General features: G+C 39.0%; 1 protein-coding gene across 3 annotated transcripts in view; it reads right to left on the bottom strand.

Moving 5' to 3' along the window:
• Positions 1-9,269: 9,269 nt before the first annotated feature.
• Positions 9,270-20,117, bottom strand: part of fig4a (FIG4 phosphoinositide 5-phosphatase a) — a 56,187-nt gene continuing 45,339 nt past the window's right edge. For 2 of the 3 annotated variants that reach the window (XM_082506760.1, XM_082506761.1), the window contains 2 exons: positions 15,227-15,301; positions 9,270-10,280 (listed from right to left, as the gene is read on the bottom strand). In XM_082506760.1, the coding sequence (XP_082362886.1) occupies positions 10,103-10,280; positions 15,227-15,301 (253 nt within the window). In that variant the 3' untranslated portion in view covers positions 9,270-10,102. The other variant, XM_082506762.1, reaches the window with a different exon arrangement.

The raw sequence follows: 20,117 nt of genomic DNA, 5'->3' as shown, positions 1-20,117 counted from the left end.
TTTTTGCTGTGCTTCCCACGCATGGGATAGACACGCAGGGTAGGAGTGCCGTGAAGCATTGGCTGATGTTGAGCTCGGTGAGGAAGGTGAATGCGAGACGGAGGAGGAGGACCGGAGGGGACGATCGAGGGTGGCTTTAAAACGGAGTAACGTCACGGGCGGGAGGGAGAGAGAGAGAGAGACTTTGCACGTCTCCGTCTCTCTCTCATCGAGCCTCCTGCAGGTTCTTGCGCGCTCTCCTTACCGGAGCCTATAGAAAGCAAATTCTAAAAAGCTCGACGAAAGGCCAGTTCAGCATCCAGACTCTTCTTTTATGAAGCTACAGTGTCATGATAGACGTAGTATACAGTTTATTATTGCCTTGCCGAAGCATGCAAGGCCTCCTTTGTGAAAACAAAACAAAAACGTAATCTGTATAAAAAACCTGAATATACCTTTCAGCATTGATGGTGCCTTTCCAGATGCGCAAGCTGCCAAGTCCATAAGCACTAATGTACGATCAGAGAGTGCTGATAACAAGCTGGATGATCCCTTTCCACTTTAATCTGGGGACATGGTGTCCGTGTTTGCCAAAAAGAATTTGAGATTTTGATTCATCTGACCACAGAACAATTTTCCACTTTACTTCAGTTCATTTTAAATAACCTTTCATCCTGAGAAGAAGGGCATTATTCCTGGATCGTGTGCACACGACAGTCTGCATTTGTAGTCTGCCTTCACAAACAGTGATATCTAAAAGTTTTCCCATGCAGTCATTTCCATGGCAGACTCATGCCTGTTTTTAATGCAGTGCCACCTGACAACAACAAGCATCCAGCATTGATTAATATTAATTCTCTGGATATTTTTGATGATATTATGTACTGCAGATTATTACATTATTTAGAAAATGTTCCAAAATTTGAAGAAAGAGGCTGCTTTTGTAGATCTGTGAACCTCTAGCCATCTTTACTTCTGAGAAGCTCTGCCTGTCTAAGATGCTCTTTTTATACCCAGTCAGGTTACTGATTAGTTCCTCCTGCAATTTTCTTTTCAGAGCCTTCTTTTCAGAACCGTACACTGACTTTTGCTAACATTTTGTTGCTCCTGTCCCAACTTTTTTATCAATCGTTTTCCTGAAATGTTTAATTTTATCACTTCAAACGTTTGATTTGTTTTCTATGTTCTGTTGTGAGTAAAATATACGTTTATGAGATTATGTTTTTATTTACATTCACACAGCATTCCATTTTTTGTTTTTTTATCAGTAACTGTAGCATTTATTTTGAGAAGGTACAGTTCTTGGCAGAAGTAATGGGATTTCAGTAAGCAACACTAAGACTAAAACCACGTGATCCATCCATCCAGCCATTAAAAGCAATTTCATTTAATTTTAGTTAGCATTTACATACAGTAAATCCAAACATTATATTTCTTGTAATGTTTGACTTGGAAGATTATCAGCTTAAGCACATGAAGGCAATCAACTGCCTTATTTTAGTAGTTCTGCTAGTTTCTTGGGGTTTGCAGTGTGGGGACTGTAGATTTACCATCTCATTTCAGCACCTTATATGTGTTTGTGTTTACAGCAGAAACAGATCCTTCTTCGTTTTTTGTGAGCATCTGTGCGCTCTGCTTAAAAGTCACACCATTTTCCACAGTTTTTCATGTAATACTGTACTGTTATAGGTACCGAGAGTGCTGCTCTTACTCCTTTAATCATTTGGTGCAACCATCACCGTCACTTTGAATTCAGTCATTATTTTTCATACTTACCTCTGGCCGTCGTTTTTGTTTGTTACATGCTTCAGCAACCTGTTGAAAGTACTTAGAAATAACATCATTTTTTTCTGTTTTGAAACAGCAAAAACTAAAGAAAGAGTGACCATCACTCTTTCTTTAGTTTTTGAATGAAAAACTAGTCATTTGAATGAAACGTTCAAATGCTGAGCGACAAGGAAAAGTAGGGGGAGATTCATGGCAGCACAGCATAGCAATATGGTAACCAGTTTTGGTTTCCAGGCAACAGCTGTTTGGCCACCTTTTGTCAGTGGACTGGGGGCTGGGTGGGGGTGTTCTCATTCATAAGCTAAGCAGTCACATGAAGTGCCTAGTGACTCATGTCAAAGACCTAGGCAGATACCCAACACATGAGACCAGCAACAACAACAAAAAAAATCTCAAAATAATTTTGGATTATTTTCTTTGCCTCCAGAAAATAATTGAAATACCAAAGATGGAGGCATCAAGCAGCTGAACCTTTGGTCTATTTTGGGATAATTACCAGGAATATGCTTCTCAAAAAAATATCATGCTTTTATTTCCCCCCTATGAGTGCTGAGAGGTTTCAGTGTAATGAGACACCTGCTATTAGGGACGTAACAACATGGGGAAAAAACAGGGCTTTACATAAAAAGCCTTCAAACCAGCTCATTTCAGGAAACAAATATTAACCGTAGGCAGCCCCCCACCCACTCCTCCAGCTCGAGGAGGCAAACAGCCGTGCTCTCGTTTTAAAAAGCACGCTCCTGATCGCACATGCTCGTACGTACACAAACGCACAGGCACACGCAGTGACTCAGACCTCAATGTAAGGCCGTTGTAATGATATTCACTTACATCATGTGAGGTGAGCTGAGGAGAGAAAAGAAAGAAGATGAGAAAAGTTCATTAACATTCATTTGTGGTTGAAAAGGCTGATAAGACATTTGGCTGGAGGGAGATAAGTGGAAGTAGAAGGTGAGGCGCTGATAGAAAACAGGGATAAAACTGTGACAGATGAAGGGAGGCACTGCAGGGACGTAACACCTCAATTTACTCATAAACTTGAACTAGTTCTGACAAGAAAAACAGATGCAACCTTTACCCACAGGCTCTAACTCAAAGAAAAAAAAAAAAATCACCCACATATCAGATAAAGATGGCTGACCTGCCGTTCTGTACCTGTTTCTCTGGAGATGTCAACATGACCTTCATGTTACGGTAATTACGTGTTGCTAATGGTCCTAATCAGATGAACTGTAAACACAGCATTAAACCATAAATCAGAGTGTTCCTGCTTTTAAAAAAAGGAATGAGCAGATTTATCGGTTGTTTTCTTACTGTTTCAAATAAGCATTTGGTTAACGTTTAATATTAATTTTAATAAAAAACAAAATATTCCTGAAGCATTTGTTTCAATAACATTTCTACCTCCCTTTGACTTCTTGGTACATAGTTTCAAATTAGTGGTACAAATCCAATCCTGTGATTTGGACTGGACCCTTCGACAATGTTCTGGGTTCCACGACATTGGTGAGACCGCTTTTCGTCTTTACAGATAATTTTGCCCAGACTAAAGAGGAGAGAGATTTGATTTGGCTCGCTATCAGCTCTTACTTACAAATCCTACATATTTAATAGTGTCGGGTTGCATTTATGCCTATGGAATTGTCAGCTTGCACATCTGGAAAGGCACCATCAATACTAAAAGGTATATAGAGGTATTAGTGCAACATATCCTCCCATCTAGATGACATCTTTTTCAGAGAAGGCCTTGCATGCTTCTGCAAGAAAATGTTAAACCACATACTGTATTTGTTAGAATAGCATGGCTATGTAGGAGTAGAGTCTGGGTGCTGAACACGGCTGCCCCAACCCAGATCAAACAAAAATGGGACAACTTTCCTGTCTCAAAATTCCAGCAGGTGGTCTCCTCAGTTCCCAGATGTTTACAGAGTGTTGTTTAAAAAGAGATGATGTTACACGGCAGTAAGTGCTGAAACATTGCTGTTGTGAAATTCAAATTGCCTATATTAATTTATTTTGTTACTCCTGCTCTGTCTGCGGCCCCTATTTTTTCTAACGAGGACTGTGAAAATTTTATGTCTTTTCTGCTTGCAAAAATTCGTAACGTGAGAATGAGTTTTACACACTCACCTGTTATCTCAATCTCTACCCCATCCCGGCCCATTATCTTGGATACTTTCTCTCTGGTTTCACTACCTGAGCTAGTGAAATTAGTGAATTCTGTGAAAGCATCCTCCTGTTCACTTGACATTATACCTGCATCATTATTCAAAAATGTCTTCCAGTCTATTGGCCCATGTGTGCTCACTTTCATCAACTCTTCACTGGCATCTGGTATAGTTCCGGTTTATTTTAAAAACGCTGCTATTCTCCCACTTTTAAAAAACCTCAGCTTGACTCCTCTCTTTGGAGCAGCTACAAACCTATCTCTAAGTTACTGTTATACATTCTTATATAGTTCTATATAGTTCTATATTGTGTATTGTGTATTTTGTTGTACAGTTATTTTATTTTCAACTTTAATTTATATATTTATCTTTATCTTATTCTTCCCAGTTAAATTTACCCTTCATTCTAATTTGTGTTGTACAGTTATTTCATTTTTAACCTTAATTTATATTTTATTCCTTCCTAGTTAAATTTACCCTTTTTAATTTTTCATATTTATTTCCTATCTTATTCATAGCCTTTTCCTTTTTTGTTCTCTTTAGGTCACGAGCAGTTGTCCAAGCATTTCACTACATATCGTACTGTGTATGACTGTGTACGTGACAAATAAAATTTGAATTTGAATTAATCGCTAAGCTTCTAGAAAAGGTTGTGGCTAGGCAGCTTATGGCAGCTCTGGACAAACATGGCATTTATGATAAGTTTCAGTCCGGTTTTCGTCAATTTCACTCCACGGAGACAGCTCTTCTTAGGGTCTCAAGTGATATCTTGATGAATAATGATGCAGGAAAATGCTCTGTTCTACTCATGTTGGACCTCACATCAGCTTTCGACACAGTTGACCATCACATCCTCATTGAAAGGCTGAAAAAATGGGTTGGTGTATCTGGAACTTGTTAAGAAATCAGTTTTACCCCAGTTCTTTTATTCGTCGAGGCATCCAGAGACGGCACCGGAACTCAGTAGTCATTTCACAAAACCATCTTTATTCATCTTCATTTAAGCATGCACTTCTAGAAGGGAAGACGAGGCCGGTGTGTCCCTCTGCAAATCTTCACTCCTTTGTCTGTGTAACACAGTTTTGTAGGGGCGACCCTATCATAAAACCCCCACGGTGTGCTGCAAACTCTGTGTCTGTGTCTATGTACACGAGCACATGAATGCCTACATGTGCGCGTTCCCATGTGTCTATGTGAGTGCTCGTGTGTGACTGTGTACGCATACCTGTGTGTATGTGTGTGCACATGAGTGAGTGTGCGTGTGGATGTGTGTGCATGACAGTTAAAACACTGTGGGTGTAGGTGACTCCCTAGGTCATAAAACCCATCTCCCTTCCAGACCACAGTTATCCAGTTACAAATGTTGAGACCCCCACCCAAACATTCTCTGGGGAATTTCCACTCAGCATTAACTCCTCTCTGTTTTACTTTCACAGTTGAAGTGGGGGAGGGGTCTCCTACAATCTACTCCTAAGTTCACAACACAGTGAGGCCTTTATTATATTGAGGGCAGGGTCAGTATCTCTACTATAGTTCTACATTCTATGATAACACATTTCTAAACTCTAAAATAAGCTAAACATTCCTACAAACTGCATTAGAGTGGTTCTCTTATCTCCATCACTGATACTTTTCTGTGGCAGTCTCCGATTTTAGGTCATCCTCTACCTCCCTTACTTATGGTGTCCCTCAAGGGTCAGTTTTGGGGCCTTTATTGTTTTATTTATCTTCTCCCCCTCCAGCATATAATGGGCTCTTTTGAGGACATTTCTTATCACTGTTATGCTGATGACATTCAGTTGTACGTTTCTTTTATGCCCGAGGATTTATCTAAGCTTCAGCGTCTGAATGATTGCTTAGATTTGATCAAACGTTGGATGGCTGCAAATTTCCTCCAACTCAACGAGGGGAAAACCGAAGTCCTCGTATGCGCCCCTGATAGGTTTCTATCGCAGATAGTGAAAGCCATTGGTCCTCTCTCACTTTATGTTAAATCCTCTATCAGGAATTTAGGTGTCACCTTTGACTCGAGTCTCACATTGGATGGGCATGTGAAATCTCTGGTTCGGTCTTGTTTTTATCATTTGAGAAATGTGGCTAGGCTAAGCCCGGTTTTATCTCGCTCTGAACTCGAGATTGCTATACATGCATTTATTTCGTCACACTTGGATTATTGTAATTCGCTGTTTATGTGTCTAAGCAAAGGTTCTCTGGATCGTCTGCAGGTTGTGCAAAACGCTGCAGCTAGACTTTTGACAAAATCCTCCAAGTACTCACATGTGACACCGTTATTATCTCAGTTACAATGGCTTCCTGTTAAATTTAGAGTTGATTTTAAGATCCTGGTCTTGACCTACAGAGCTGTGCACGGACTGGCACCTGCCTACATCTTTGATCTGCTACAGCCTTATGTCCCTAGCAGGTCTTTGAGGTCATCTGATCAGGGCTTACTTGCTATAAAAAATACTAAGAGGAGGACTAAGGGGCATAGAGCTTTTGCCACTGTGGCCCCTAGACTGTGGAATTCTCTCCCCCAAGCATTAAGAACTGTGGACTCAGTAGCTGTTTTTAAAAAACAACTCAAAACTCACCTTTTTAAAACTGTTTTTGGTTAATTTTTTGCCTGTTTTATTTTCTCTTTTTAAATCTTTTTATGACTTGTAATCTTATGTGCAGCACTTTGTGACTCTGTCTTGAAAGGTGCTATATAAATAAAAATTTATTTATTTATTTATTTTTTGGTAAAACTGTTCATTTCCTAAGTTTATCTGATGTGTTTTATGTTCTACTCTTAAACTATTGCAATGCAATTTGCAAATACATTTATTTTAACTTTTGATTGGACTATGATTACATCATTTTCAGAACTGGCATTGTATAACTCAACCCCATAGGCTGTATTCAGATTTAAAGTTGTGCGTAAATAAAGTGGTTAAAAAATTAGGTGCGTGCTATTCTTCTTGTTTAGACTTCAGTAGACTGAGTCAGCTCTTCGTGTTGTTTCATTCCTGTTATTTTCCTAGTGAATGTTGCTAATTGCTAATAAAGCTATTTAGTCAGCACTAGCCTTAGTCATAGACTGTAATTAAAACAGCCACCGTGATGTCAGCCCACTATATTTTTAAGCCTCATCAATAGGTATCAGACACCGCCATGTTGGTTCTTTGCAGCCAGAAGATATTAAATTTAGAAAAGAGAGCACAATGTCAGTCTGTTGCAGGGCTAACACAGAGAGACAGGCAGCCATTCACACTCCCTCTCACACCTGTGGGCAATTTGAAATCACCAATTAACCTAACCCTACCTATTGCACGTTTTTAGACTGTGGGAGGAAGCCAGAGGACCCAAACACAAACACAGGGAGAACGTGCAAAGTAACGAAAAAAAAAGAACAGTGATTGCCTCCACAGTCACCTCATCTCAATCCAGAAGAGCACCTTTGGGATGTGGTGGAACAGGAAATTGGCATCGTGGATGTGCTGCAGTTCTGAAGGCAAAAGGTAAACTATCCACAGAGACTAAGGCCTGGCTTTTTAATGCTGTTGTGCATTTTAATATGGGAGCCTCCGAGGATCAACTTTACGATCAAGCCTGTAGCTGCCATTTTCAGGTCTGGAAGTTGCTACTTGGCAATGGCTAACAACTTCCCATAGCCCTTTTGTCTAGATATTTGGTCATGCCTAATCTCACAGGGACCTAGATGGATATGGCTATCAACATTTTTTTTTTTTTTTAAATATTACAGTCTATAGTTCATTTCTATAGTTGTCTAAGGACAACTGTCTCTTAGACTTGTGCAGATTTTGAACAATCAACAAGGCAACAGGCAAGAATTCTGTTTTAAAGGCAAAACGTATTCACATCAAAGCATTTTTTAAAACTAACATGCCTGCACGAGATCTGTGAGGATTCACTGGCACGCATATAAAGCCTTCACATATCTGTTGGCCTTGAATTAAAAGTTTGTAAAACTAAAAAGTTCAGTGAATGTAGAATCTTTATAAAGCACATAATACTTGGGACAAGAAATGTTGAGTGTATAAAAAAAAAAAAAAAACGAACAAAGCATGAACACTTTTTATAATAAACTTTCCACAGCTGTTATTCTTAGCAAAACCCAGTGACACTGTAGCATTGAAGGTAAGGACAAAGCCTCCCTCATGTCCCTCTTGTGGTCTTGTGAAGGCAACAATGTGAAAAGACTCCAAGAGTCTCCTGCAAGGTGGGATGTGTCATTATCGGACTGTATCATGGATATTTATAGCACATATTTAACAATTTCCAGTGTACCCGTGGAAGGTGTGCAGATACTGAAGATACGTCCTTCCTCTCGTTCTCCTCCTCGTCGTTTATTTCTTAAAATATAGAAGAAAACATTTTTCGCCTTTATTTCCTCTGCTTTCTTTGTCACATCACATGCTGAGACAGCCGGCACCTCCTCCCCTATTCACAGACTCACGAGGCAGTGATGCTGAGACCAGTGGCCAGTCAGTACATTTACTGAATGTGTATGTGCATTGCTGGGAAGCCGTCCTTCATCACGTTTGCCTTTTTTTTTTTTGACACCCGCAGTCAAAGGCCAAGCGCTAAAAGAGTGAGCAGAGAGTGAAAACAAGCGTGAGACAGAAAAAAGGGCAAAGGCGGTGCAAGATGGGGGGGGGGGGGGGGAAAGAACCAAGAAGAAGTCACTACAGGAGAGTGGGAACACTTATAAAAGGCCACGTGAAAGCAGCAAGCGTTACAGTACTGTGCAAAAGTGTTGAGCCACCCATCATTTCTTTATCATATGCTCCAACACCACTGACTGAAATGCAACCCCAAACTGTTACAGAGCCCCCACTATGTTTTACAGATGGCACTCATGTTATACCTCTCCTGACACACGACCCATGGTTTGAACCAAAAGTTTAAAATCTGGATCTCTTTGAAACTGAAACTGTTGTTACAGTCCAGTTCTTGTGTAATTTGGCATACCTATATGCAAAGTCTTCATATAATAGTTCTTTGGGAATTGAAACCCAAACTGTTATCTTTGGTATTTGAATTATTTGATTTGAATGATGATGGCTTTAATGATGAAAGCAGTCAGGTGCATAGACTGACCTGAAAATGAGTGAATGTGTAACCAAGGTCAAAAAGAGGACTTTAAAAGACCTTCTCAAAAAACTACTGTTCAAAACAACTTGTGGTACTGTCGTTTCTACCTGTACAAAGAGTGAAGTAAGATTGCAATAAAAGCTCTGGCAGCCAATAGAAAAAGTGGAAAACTAAAAAAAAAAACAAAAAAAAAACAACAACCCAAAACTCAAATAATATTCTGTCACACTGTTACTTTGTTACTAAATACAATTTTATTGTAGAACTAATGTACACAATGATTATCTGATCTGAGCATTTATGCAACAAATTAGTGTGTGACTTTGTAAACTGGTGGCAAGGTTTGAAAAAACAAAAACAAATCAAATATCAAGCTATCACTGCTACGTTTTTCTGTACAGATCGTTAACAACACAAGAAGACACAGTTTATTTAAATTAACCAGTGCACTCTTCAATACAGGACAAAACCCCCCTATTTTTAAATAATGCAAAAAAAATCTCAAAAGGCACTTTAAAAATGGTAAAGCTTAAACTGTTTAACAAAAGGAATGCAACACATCTGAGGAGGAGAAATTTCCAGGTTGCTGAAGAAATAAAAAAATTAAAAAAAAACCCTCAAAGGAAAGACAAGGACATGAACGTGTCCTGACCTCACAGACTATAACGACTGGCTTGTAAGTGCCCGACTCTTTCAAACCCCTGAACTCCAGTCTGTGATGCAGTTTAATGTGTGCACAGTTTTGAATGATAAATCTAACATTCAAAGTATTTCAATTTTGAATGACGCTTGTGGATCGCAAAAAATAAAAAGACTTCTATAAAAAAACAAAACACCTTTCTTCAGTTCAAGTAGAGGCCAAGCGGAGTTCTCATGCACTGTTATCTTTGTTTTTGTTTTTTTTACAGCCTTTACCATAGAAAACCCCCCACATCAATTTCAAATAGAACATTTTATTTTGCATTTGTTTGTAGTAGCAAACATGATTAATGACGACGAAACATCTTCAGCAGCTGATCGTGCTTCCCATTCACACTGGTAACAGAGATCCAGTCTGTATTATCCGTGTCTCACATATATCTGTTTTTGATGTATTCCCTGTACATCAACATGTCCTCTCTGCACAACGCCCTCACCTGGCCCTGACCGGTCATCACATGGCCCTCAAATACCTCCTGGCTGTTTTTGCCCACCTGTGGAGGTAAAACTGCATAGATGCTGTCCTCTGGGAAGCAGGACACTGGCTCTCTAAGAGAGAAGGAAAAGAAAAATGGGAGAGAAGCATGTGTGATTGGTGTATCACCATATACATTAACTTTAGGCAAATCACGTGGCTTAAGACAAGGCAAAAACAAGAGGTGGAAAGGAGTTTGTTTGAGCCAACAAAAGACTGTAAACTGCTGCTGAGAGGTGGAAACAACACGAGGAGGGTGAAGAGTGCTTTCACAGCAGTATTACTCATATTTTCCAAAAACTAGATTTTAAAGCATGTCTTACCATCTTCTGGGTGAATTATCAACTGCGTGCTTGTCAAGTCATCTATTCAGTTAGGCTTCCAACAACAGCTGAGGCCTGAGTGAGAGGCTGTTTAGACACATGGCTGCATTTCAAATGGCACCTGCCTCATGATGGGCTGTTTTCAAAGGCACAGCGGAGGCTCTCGGAAGCCTTGAGATAAATTATGAGCTGTGGAGGATGTTGTAGCCATAGAGTATATGGCTACAACCCCCCCCCCCCAAGGCTGCTGTGTAAGAATCCTTAATTACACAGACTAGTCAGTAGTGCTGAAGGTAAAAAATATCTCTAGGCCAAGTTGAGAAAACAAATAGCATTTTTGTTTTGGGGCTTTTTATTGCAAAATGTGGAAAATGAAAACTACTGACTGATGCATTCATTCATCATAAACTGAGAAACCGCAATCCGTTACAATTCACTGTTTATTGCCCGTAAAATAACAAATATGACCGTGACCCTTAGGCGCAATCTGGGCGAAAAGCCCCGTGATGATTACTGTGTGTAAGTTTGATTAAAATCTGCCCAATGCAGCAGGAGGAGTGATTCCTGTGGCACAGATTCATCAGAACTTTGAGTGGATTTTACACACACACCTGAGACTTGCTGGAGAGATCTGACTCTAACAAGTCTCACTTGTTTCATAGCCTGCTACACAAAGAAACCGGTGCTGTTAGATGAGGTTAGAGGACAATATGTTTGATTGAAAATGAACTTCACAGTTTGCAGTGTGACTTAATACGACTATAAAGAGGTGGTGCTGGTGTTCAAATAAAGTTCTTATGAGATATTGATGTTGGCAGTTTAAATATGTGCATTTAATAATGAAAAGTGAAGCAATATTGATTACTGGTATATTTTTCAGATATATTTTCCTTTTAAATTTGAGGGTTTTTTTTTAATAAATTTGCCTCTTTTATCCTCTTAAATTTGCTATTATTTCCTTGTAAAACTATCATCTTGAAAATATTATTTTAAACTTTCACTAGCCCTAATACATTGTCACATGAATAGTGCTGATATTAGTTAAACAAGCAAGAAATTTGATAAGTTGCGTGTACAGAGCTGGAAACATGGGTCACAATTTGGCTATTTTCAAACTTATTCAAACAGTATTGACAAGATTTGTGAATTTTTATTAGAAGCAGACCTTTTTTTACCCATAAAAATAATTTTTATTTCTTACTTTCTTGTTCACATAATATAAAGCAGAAGTATAATGTGTCTACAAACTCCTACAAACCATGTGAGCAACACTGAAAACATTTCAAGTAAATATGTTTGTGTTTTCAAATATTTCAAACTTCATCTTCTGGCCTGTTGAGCTTACTATTACTGTATAAACTGTTTAATGTCTGTAATTTGTACATTACATTTGCCTTATTATAAGACAACTTATTTTAGAGCATAGAAAAGCCTCAATTATACCTTCCACATGAGTCTGCTACAGTCCAAGTGATATAAATTTCATCATCAGCATGAAGGTCCATACAGATATCCACGTGCCAGCCTATTGTTTGTTTACACCACGTGGATTTGTCTGTGGAGGATTTACAGCGCACCAACGATGCATACACCTCAGGCGGCGAACTTGAAAGTAGTGTAAAAGGAATGATTACTCGGCCATTGAGCCCCCAGCTGTCCGTGTTCGAATTTGCAACGGAGTACAGTCAGGTCTTAAGGTCAAGACCTTCCAATACTGAAGACAGAAATCAAACAATCTTCCCATGAGCAACACTTGCCCCGGTGGTGCCGAAAAGTTCTTTTTAATGGGTAGAAACCTTAGAAACCAGATTCATGGTGGGCGGCCATCTGTCCTAACCAGCTGGGGTGAGAGGAGAGCAGAGGAAGAAAAGAGGGCCATTAATCTCTACACCTCACTGATGTTTCTCAACAGGAATGGGCTACAGTATTCATTTCTTTTCCATTTTTATCTCCGTCACTTGAGTCATCTTTGGCTGAGCCTGATGGATCAATAGAGGAACATAGAGGGAGGTGACACTCTAAAAGGCTTCTAACAGTGACAACACGTTTGGGGTGCTGTAACATCTTAGAATAGCACTGTTGCACAACAACAGACACACCTGTAGCACCCTGCGGGCCTGACACGAGGATGACAACAATGGCTGGATGGACTACTGAAAGGCCAGAGAGAAAGACAACGTAGATGAAAAGGTTTGATTCCCTGCTGATGGAGATTTCCTAAAAGAAAATATTGATACTTCTGCCACTTTTGTAAGATAAATTACAAATTTTCTCCTGTTCTGTAAGAAGGGATACATACAAGAAACTTTCACATTTAAAAACGGTTCACACACCAAAGACATACTAGAAACACATCAGAGGCATGTCTTTCATCATCCTTGAATTTTCCTCCTCCAAGTTGATTACATGTCCCCACTGTGTCTTTGTCAGCCTCTGTCAGTCTTCCTCTAAGTGACCATTTCTTGTCCATATCCTCTTCAGTTCCACATGACCATCAAACTTAGTCGATCCGAATGACAACCGATCTGGTTTTCTAGGAAATTACTGGCAATGATAACGAGTCGCATTCATGGTCTTCTTAGAAAACTGAAAGTGAATACCTTCCTCACCTCTCACCCATGCATTCAAACATAACAAGGGAAAGAAAACTAATTAATGAAATTTCTATCCTACTTTTGCACTTTTTCATTCTGTAAAAAGGTATCATTTCTATAATGTCTGTTGAACAATACAACCGCTACCAATTCCCTCTGATGCAGTCTCTAAGCCATTTTCCCTTCAGGAACATTTGCTTAATAATCAACGTGTGTCAAAGTGTTTTTTTATTTTCCTGAAGCGAGGTTTTACTACCTTTTTTTTGCTGTTTTTTTACTACAACTGCAAGGAGCTCCCTCCACCTCCCTCCCTAATCTCACTGCAAACATCACAGTCGACAGTGACTCCTGCCTGACCTCATCTGCCAGGCTGTCCATGACCACTGCCAAGAGGGGTTCAGTGTCCTGCACCACAATTAAATATTTCATCACATGCTTCCTCATACAGTACCATAGCTCTTCTCTTGGTATCCTATAAAATCCTTTCACATGCTTTCCAAAATGACACATTACAGCTCTTTCTGATCATCTCTGTACTTCTTCATCAAAACTTCTAAATATGTAAAATTTGAAATCTCTAAACTAAACCGTGTCTTAGAGCCAACTGCGAGTTAGTATGGACTCTGCCTGCCAATCGTCACAAATTAACAAGTCATATCTCGTTTGTATAATCCATAAAAACATGATTAAAAACATCAATCTGTGATTTCTGCTTTGGGAGGCTTTGGATGCTGAACTAATGGAGATTTGTTATAGGTAAATTGTCTTACTATAAACAGAAAGACAATTTTTTAAAAGAGAAAACAGCGGCTAAAAGATGGGAATTTTCCATGTACAACATATATGAAATTGGGAAGGTGAGTGCGGGAGTTATTTATAGTTACTCTTGCCAGGACAAAAAAAATTTGTATTTACTTGATTCAAAATGAGTAAGTAATTTTAGGGGGTTGTAAAGTAATTTTAGGGGGGTTGTAAAGCTGTAGCTTTTCCACATGATTTGATTTCTTTACACACAGGAAAAAATCCAAGTGAACTGCAAGCAAACCAAAATGTATCATTACAGAATATTCAGTCTGCTTATTGGGCATATATGTCTAGGGTGCGAGCAGTAAATACAGTAAGAAGGTGCTGTGTTCTGATCTACTGCAAAAAAAAAGAATACCTGCTCATGTCACAGATGGTTGCTAATAGATACAGACCCCAGCACATCGATTGCGCCTTGTTGCATCCCAGAACACAAAGCACATGTAGCTACAGGAAGTTTTTTTTAGCTCAAACTTGCAATGTATACCTGGTAGTAGGTTTGGAAAGGGGTCAAATCAAGTTCACAGAATCACAGACTGCTCTGGAGTTCATTTGGGACCACACAGGGGCCCCCTCCTCCAAAGGGTCTTAGTGTGGTTGTTTTGGCTCGCACTTACATGCGATTACAGTGTTCAAATCAGCACAAATGGACTGCGCCAGAGTTCGATTTAAACAGACTAAAAACTGGAGGTGCGCAAGGACCATCAATAAGTTTAAATGTTCAAACAAGTTTTTTGCACTTTCACAAGAAGACAAAACCTAGCAGGTATGAATGTTGATATATAAGAAGCCATCATGTAAGAAAATCACAAGTGCATGTAGAGGAGGAATTTGTTTCTAAACTGATTTATGTGTTTGCACAGGTGTGTGTGCATGCATGCCTTACAGCTCAAAAGACAGCTCGACAAAAACATCTTGTGCGTTTCCATGGCTGCACATTGCCATCACACGTGTGGTTGAACTTTGAATCTGGCTGAGGGATAAAAAAAAAAGGGGAAAAAAAAACCAAACAAACACCATCTACGGTAAAGAGTGGACTGTCTGGGAAATAGCGTGTATGCAAAGAAGTGAAGAAACATATGACAATTAAACAGTGCGCAGCTAGAAGCCTCGACTGAGACCACTTAGTAGTGCAATCCTTCTCCCAAGGCTAGTGAAAATGTTGAGTGCTTTATAAAAGGGGTCATTTATAACTGCAAACCAAGAATACAATACCATACATTACACGTGAGCCAGGTTTATTGAGTTTGAGTACATGTGGCTTTTTTCCCCTTTTTTCTATTAATATGTTTTACTCACAGACAGATGATGTTTGCCGGGTTTATGTGTTCAGTTCTCTCCACTCTGTGCTGGCTCTCACCCAAGTGAGCAAACCTGCAGGAAAATACAAAACATAATACAGAGAATGAATGATATTTCTGCAAAATAAGCCAGTAGTGTAGGTGTGCATTGCTTACAAATGCTTCTGCCCTCTTCATCGTGAGCGGAACGATCCAAATAACCCTAATCTGTAATAGGGTCGTTATGGCTCTACCGAATGCTTTCAATTTAAGGCTTCATACTGTCTTCAGTGTTCAACTTGTCTTCTGAGATCTCTAATATTTAGATCTCACCATCATCAAATCACAAATTTCCCTGTAGGTCATTTTTCTCTCACAAAGACTCAATAATATGCAACTGCTGAGTCCCCCTCTGGCTGTTGCTTATGATTTTTAATATTAATGCATTGATTAGCAGAGCACTGGCTGCAGCCACCATCTTTGGAGCAGTTTCAACTTCAATAATGAATGCAATTTCATTCTCATTATGTGCCACTGTAGTAGGAGAATATGAACAGCATTCTTCACTGCAATTTGAATTGTGTGTGTTTTTTAAGGTTTACTCCCTTGCTTTAGTCACCCAGTATAAATGTGACTGCCATCGAAGTGCGATGAGACAGAATACAGACCTAAGTCAGTGAAGATGTTAAAATAAATAAATGTTTTGGTAACAACTAAATGTCAGGACCATTTTATTTATTGTTACGTTAACTACCTAACTTATTAGAAATTGCTCATACATTCTCGACCAATGCCACATTTCTATGTAATGCATATGCTGTATTTTAAATGTATGCATCAGTTTCAGTGTTTTGGTGTGTGTGAGACTGATTCATGATGTTTATGACATTCAAATGTTTGATTTTTCCATGTCATTCTGATCTATTCAAGCTTTTTTTGTTTTCATTTCTACATTGCATTTCTCTATCCGGTCGTTAAGTCTGACGTCACTAGCCGTGTCTGGGCCTAAACGCCGCTGCAGGTCCATATATCAAACGATCACTATGGCATTACTGAGAGTTGAAAAACTGTCTGAAGTCTTTCATCTTTAATAAAATCATCAGCGTTCTGCTCTACCAGGTGTAACAATTGAGTTTAACATCCAGGCATCCATGAAAACGGAATTTATGAAATTTAACGGCGTTAGGAGCTAGCAGGAGGTTAGCTCGCTAGCTTCTATCTAAATACAATATAGCATGTTCTGACTGCGGGGCTTTGGAAACAAATTAAAACGTACAGCTCTGTTATCACTTCCAACATAAATGAAGACAGAAAACTAAACAGCAGTGACGTTTGTAAGGTTACTGAAGTTTGGCTAGCTGGTATATAATGATGTGCTACATGACCGCTAACGACACAGCTATGTTAGCATAATATAAACAAGCTAACTTTTTTTCCACTCGATAAAAGTTAACGTGAGTGTTCTCGGTGGTCAGGAACAAATGTAATCGCATGGCAGGATGCTGTAAAAGGACCAAACTTCAGCTAGGAGAACAACTGAGATAATCCATCCACAATATGAGGTTAGTCATTCATTGCTGCATGGGCTGGGCTGTAGTTACATCCTAAGGTTTTAAAAACTGAGCTTAAATAAATGATTAGCGGTAATAAAAGCCGAGGGAGGTCAACAGTGATCACTGACTGTTTTAGGAGCTTTTTGAGATTAAATAGAAGAAAATACATAACATTAAACATGTTAACAACACAAAAGCCATATTAAACGCAGACTACTTTAGGCCTGGAAGTAGGATTCGTCACGTCATCACTTAACGACCGGATAGAAGTACTGAAAATTAAGTTAATCTGATTGGCAGTCAAGTCAAGTAAATTGTTTTTTTTGTGCTGCAAGTAGTTTCATCTACTTGGTGACAGAGTAAAAATAGGATGCCATGGGTTGTAGCTCAGAGGTCATCTACTGATTGCAAGGTTGGTTGTTTGTGAATGTTCAATAGAAAGCATTGAAAAAAGTGCTTGTATGAATGGCTGAATGAGGCATACAGTGTAAAGTGCTATATAAAAATCATTTACCATTCAACCTCTTTGCAACTAGAAAAAAATCGGTGATTGCATTTCATTTTTTTGCTTTTGCGACTGATTGCAAGACCAACTTGCAACTTGACCAACAATCACTCAGAAACATTTTGAAAGGTTCATAAACAACTGCTGCCTCATTTATAAATGCAAACAGGTCGCCAAAATGTTGCAATTAGTCAGAGTCAGTGTGTAGGAATGAGGGCACCTCTTTGAATCAGCAGACTCAATGAGCTGCCAACTGTTGTATTTTGATTACACTGCAATATGAAAGTAAGGTTGCTGAACACTTATATCATTTCGCAATTAAACGTCCATCTTACTTTAACATTTGTATAAGAATTTCAGTTATTGGTCAAGTTTCTGTTCAATCTGAATTTCTATGTACGCAAACTGTAACAGTTGCAAATTTTGCAAAGTTACCACACTGTTATATCAGAACAAGATTGTGTTTAATTCCCAACTTGACTCCATTCAATCTGATAGCAAACTGACCATCTAATTGCCAGATAAAAAGATAAAATAAAATAGTGAGGCGTGGCTAAAAACTATTGCACAGCACAGTACATGAGAGGATGAAAGCTCATGTTACATATCTTCTGATATAATAAACACATAGCATGTATGGCCCCCATTGCTTTAATGACAGCTTGGATGTGAGCTCACATAAACTCAAGAAGTTTGTCTTATCTTAAATTGAGGTTTTGCACAATGTTCCAAAAATCTTCCATTTTTTATCCAATGGGTTCCAGGTCAGGTGTCAGGTGCCCATTGGTATTTTATGGTCTTCAGCAGTTCTTGCAATGCCTTGAAGTGTGTTTGAGGTCTGCAGTCACATGGTCTTTTCCAAACTATAATGTGCACTTACTCTTTAAACAGCAAAGATTCTCTTAAAAGAATAACTATCCACCATCTACAGTTCTACTTCAGTCATCCTCTTTGGATTTAGGACAGCAGTGTGAGGGGGAAAAAGCTATCAAAGCTTCATCCAATGATCATTCTGTATAAAACGTGCTGTAAGCTTCCAAAGAACAGACAGACAGTTGTGTTCAGATTCAAAGCCTGCTGATGGCTATTCACTGTGTCCTAAATCAGTGTTGGCAGCAAACAGGGAGAAAGTACAAAATGAAATAGAAAGGACTTGCAGAAAAGAGAAGGAAGGGAAAGGTGGAGAAAGAATAGTGAGGTCAGAGGCGTGATAAACCCGCCTGGTTGATGCTTGTTTTCAGGATGACCCATATCACCCTGAGGGGGTGGCTGCCTGTTCTGCCCCTGTGTCTTGAACACTGCGTTGTTCTGACTGATAATATTAAGTGCCTCATTCAGGATAAAGTAGACTTCATAGATTTTACTACTTTTATTGAGCAGCATCCGCAGGTGAAAATATCAGATTGTCCAATACTTTGACATTTGACCTGAATGTCTGTCGTTGACGCTAAAATAGTAAATTAGGAAGCTAAACCTTTTCACTTTAACATTCCAGCAGTGCCTAGTCATCTTATGACTAGAATAAAATTAGGACAGCAACCTTCTTGCAACCAGAGCTGTTGAATGGAAGACTCCGTTCACTTCAATTGACCATTTTTTCATTTTTATAGCAATGGCGGATCATGGTCATTCTGAAAGGTAGCAAGAATTGCTAGCCGTGGCATAGAGCTATAAAAGAACAGAAGTTTGAGATGCATTTCTAAAAGGTAGGAAGTTAAAAAAGAAAAACTATTTGAAGGCCATATGACCCACGTGACGACCCCAAACCCTTCAATCGGGCACTGATTGTAGTATCAGTAACTAAAGTTTGAGGGTTTGAATCATGATTTTATGATTAAACACGTCCCCTAATGGGACACAATCTGTCTCCAAACAATCACAGCCCAGCTTGACTGACTGCAGTCGCTCTCAGATTATCAAAGATTTGCAAATAATTGTTGTTTAATATATACACACAGATTATCACCATGGTACAACCCATCTGAGGTAGTATGTGCTGATGTTGACTACTAGTCTCTTTGCAATGTGGGAACTGACTCAACTGCTTATATTCCTAAATGAAAGCAGGGCTGCCGAGCACTTAAGTCTTTTTACAGTTAAATCGCCATCCTACAGCAACTACATCACTATTTGTTGAGGAATTCAGTAACTCGCAGACTGCAGATGCAAACATGACCCCTTTCACTTGCAAACTGATAGCAGAATGACAGAATAGTCTCTCTGTCTTATTGGCATTTTATTGCTGTCTTGATGCACCAAAACTTTGAAGAAAAAAAAACATTTCAGAGGCAAAGAGACTCCAAATAGCAATAATTGTATCTCCAACCACAGTTTTTCTTAGTGTGACTGAAGCATTAATGGACTAATGGAAACATTTTCATTTCATTACGCAGTCCAGATTTGCAGCTCAATCTTTTAATATAAACATTAGCCTCCTAAGACCTGAACTCTTTCACGGCATGCATTTTAAATTTTTCTTGGCCATTTGAGTTGATTGGGACCTGATGAATGTAAAAACAAAGAATTACCAGATTTTTTTTAACCTAATTTTTGTTTCTGAGACAAATGAGATCCACGTATGGTTTTAACAGTGGCAGTATAATGTCCTCGTAAGTGGATATCAGGCCCTTGTAGAGAAAAATTAACTATTTTCGTCTAGACATCCCAAAATGTGATGTCCACACATGTGGACGCCAGGTCCTGGGAGGTTAAATGAAATTAACAGGTGGGCAGTAAACATTAGTGCCACAAAAATCAATTCACCCCCTCCCAAAAAAAAATCTGAAATGTGGTCACAATTTCTTTCTTGAGAAACTGCAAGACAATTAATTTTGGCTTACTAGCTATGTGCA

This window comes from Aulonocara stuartgranti, assembly GCF_965226115.1.
Source record: "Aulonocara stuartgranti genome assembly, chromosome: 15".
Classification (NCBI taxonomy): domain Eukaryota; kingdom Metazoa; phylum Chordata; class Actinopteri; order Cichliformes; family Cichlidae; genus Aulonocara; species Aulonocara stuartgranti.
The sequence above is the reverse complement of the archived record's forward strand: the minus strand, read 5'-3'. Positions and strand labels throughout refer to the sequence as shown.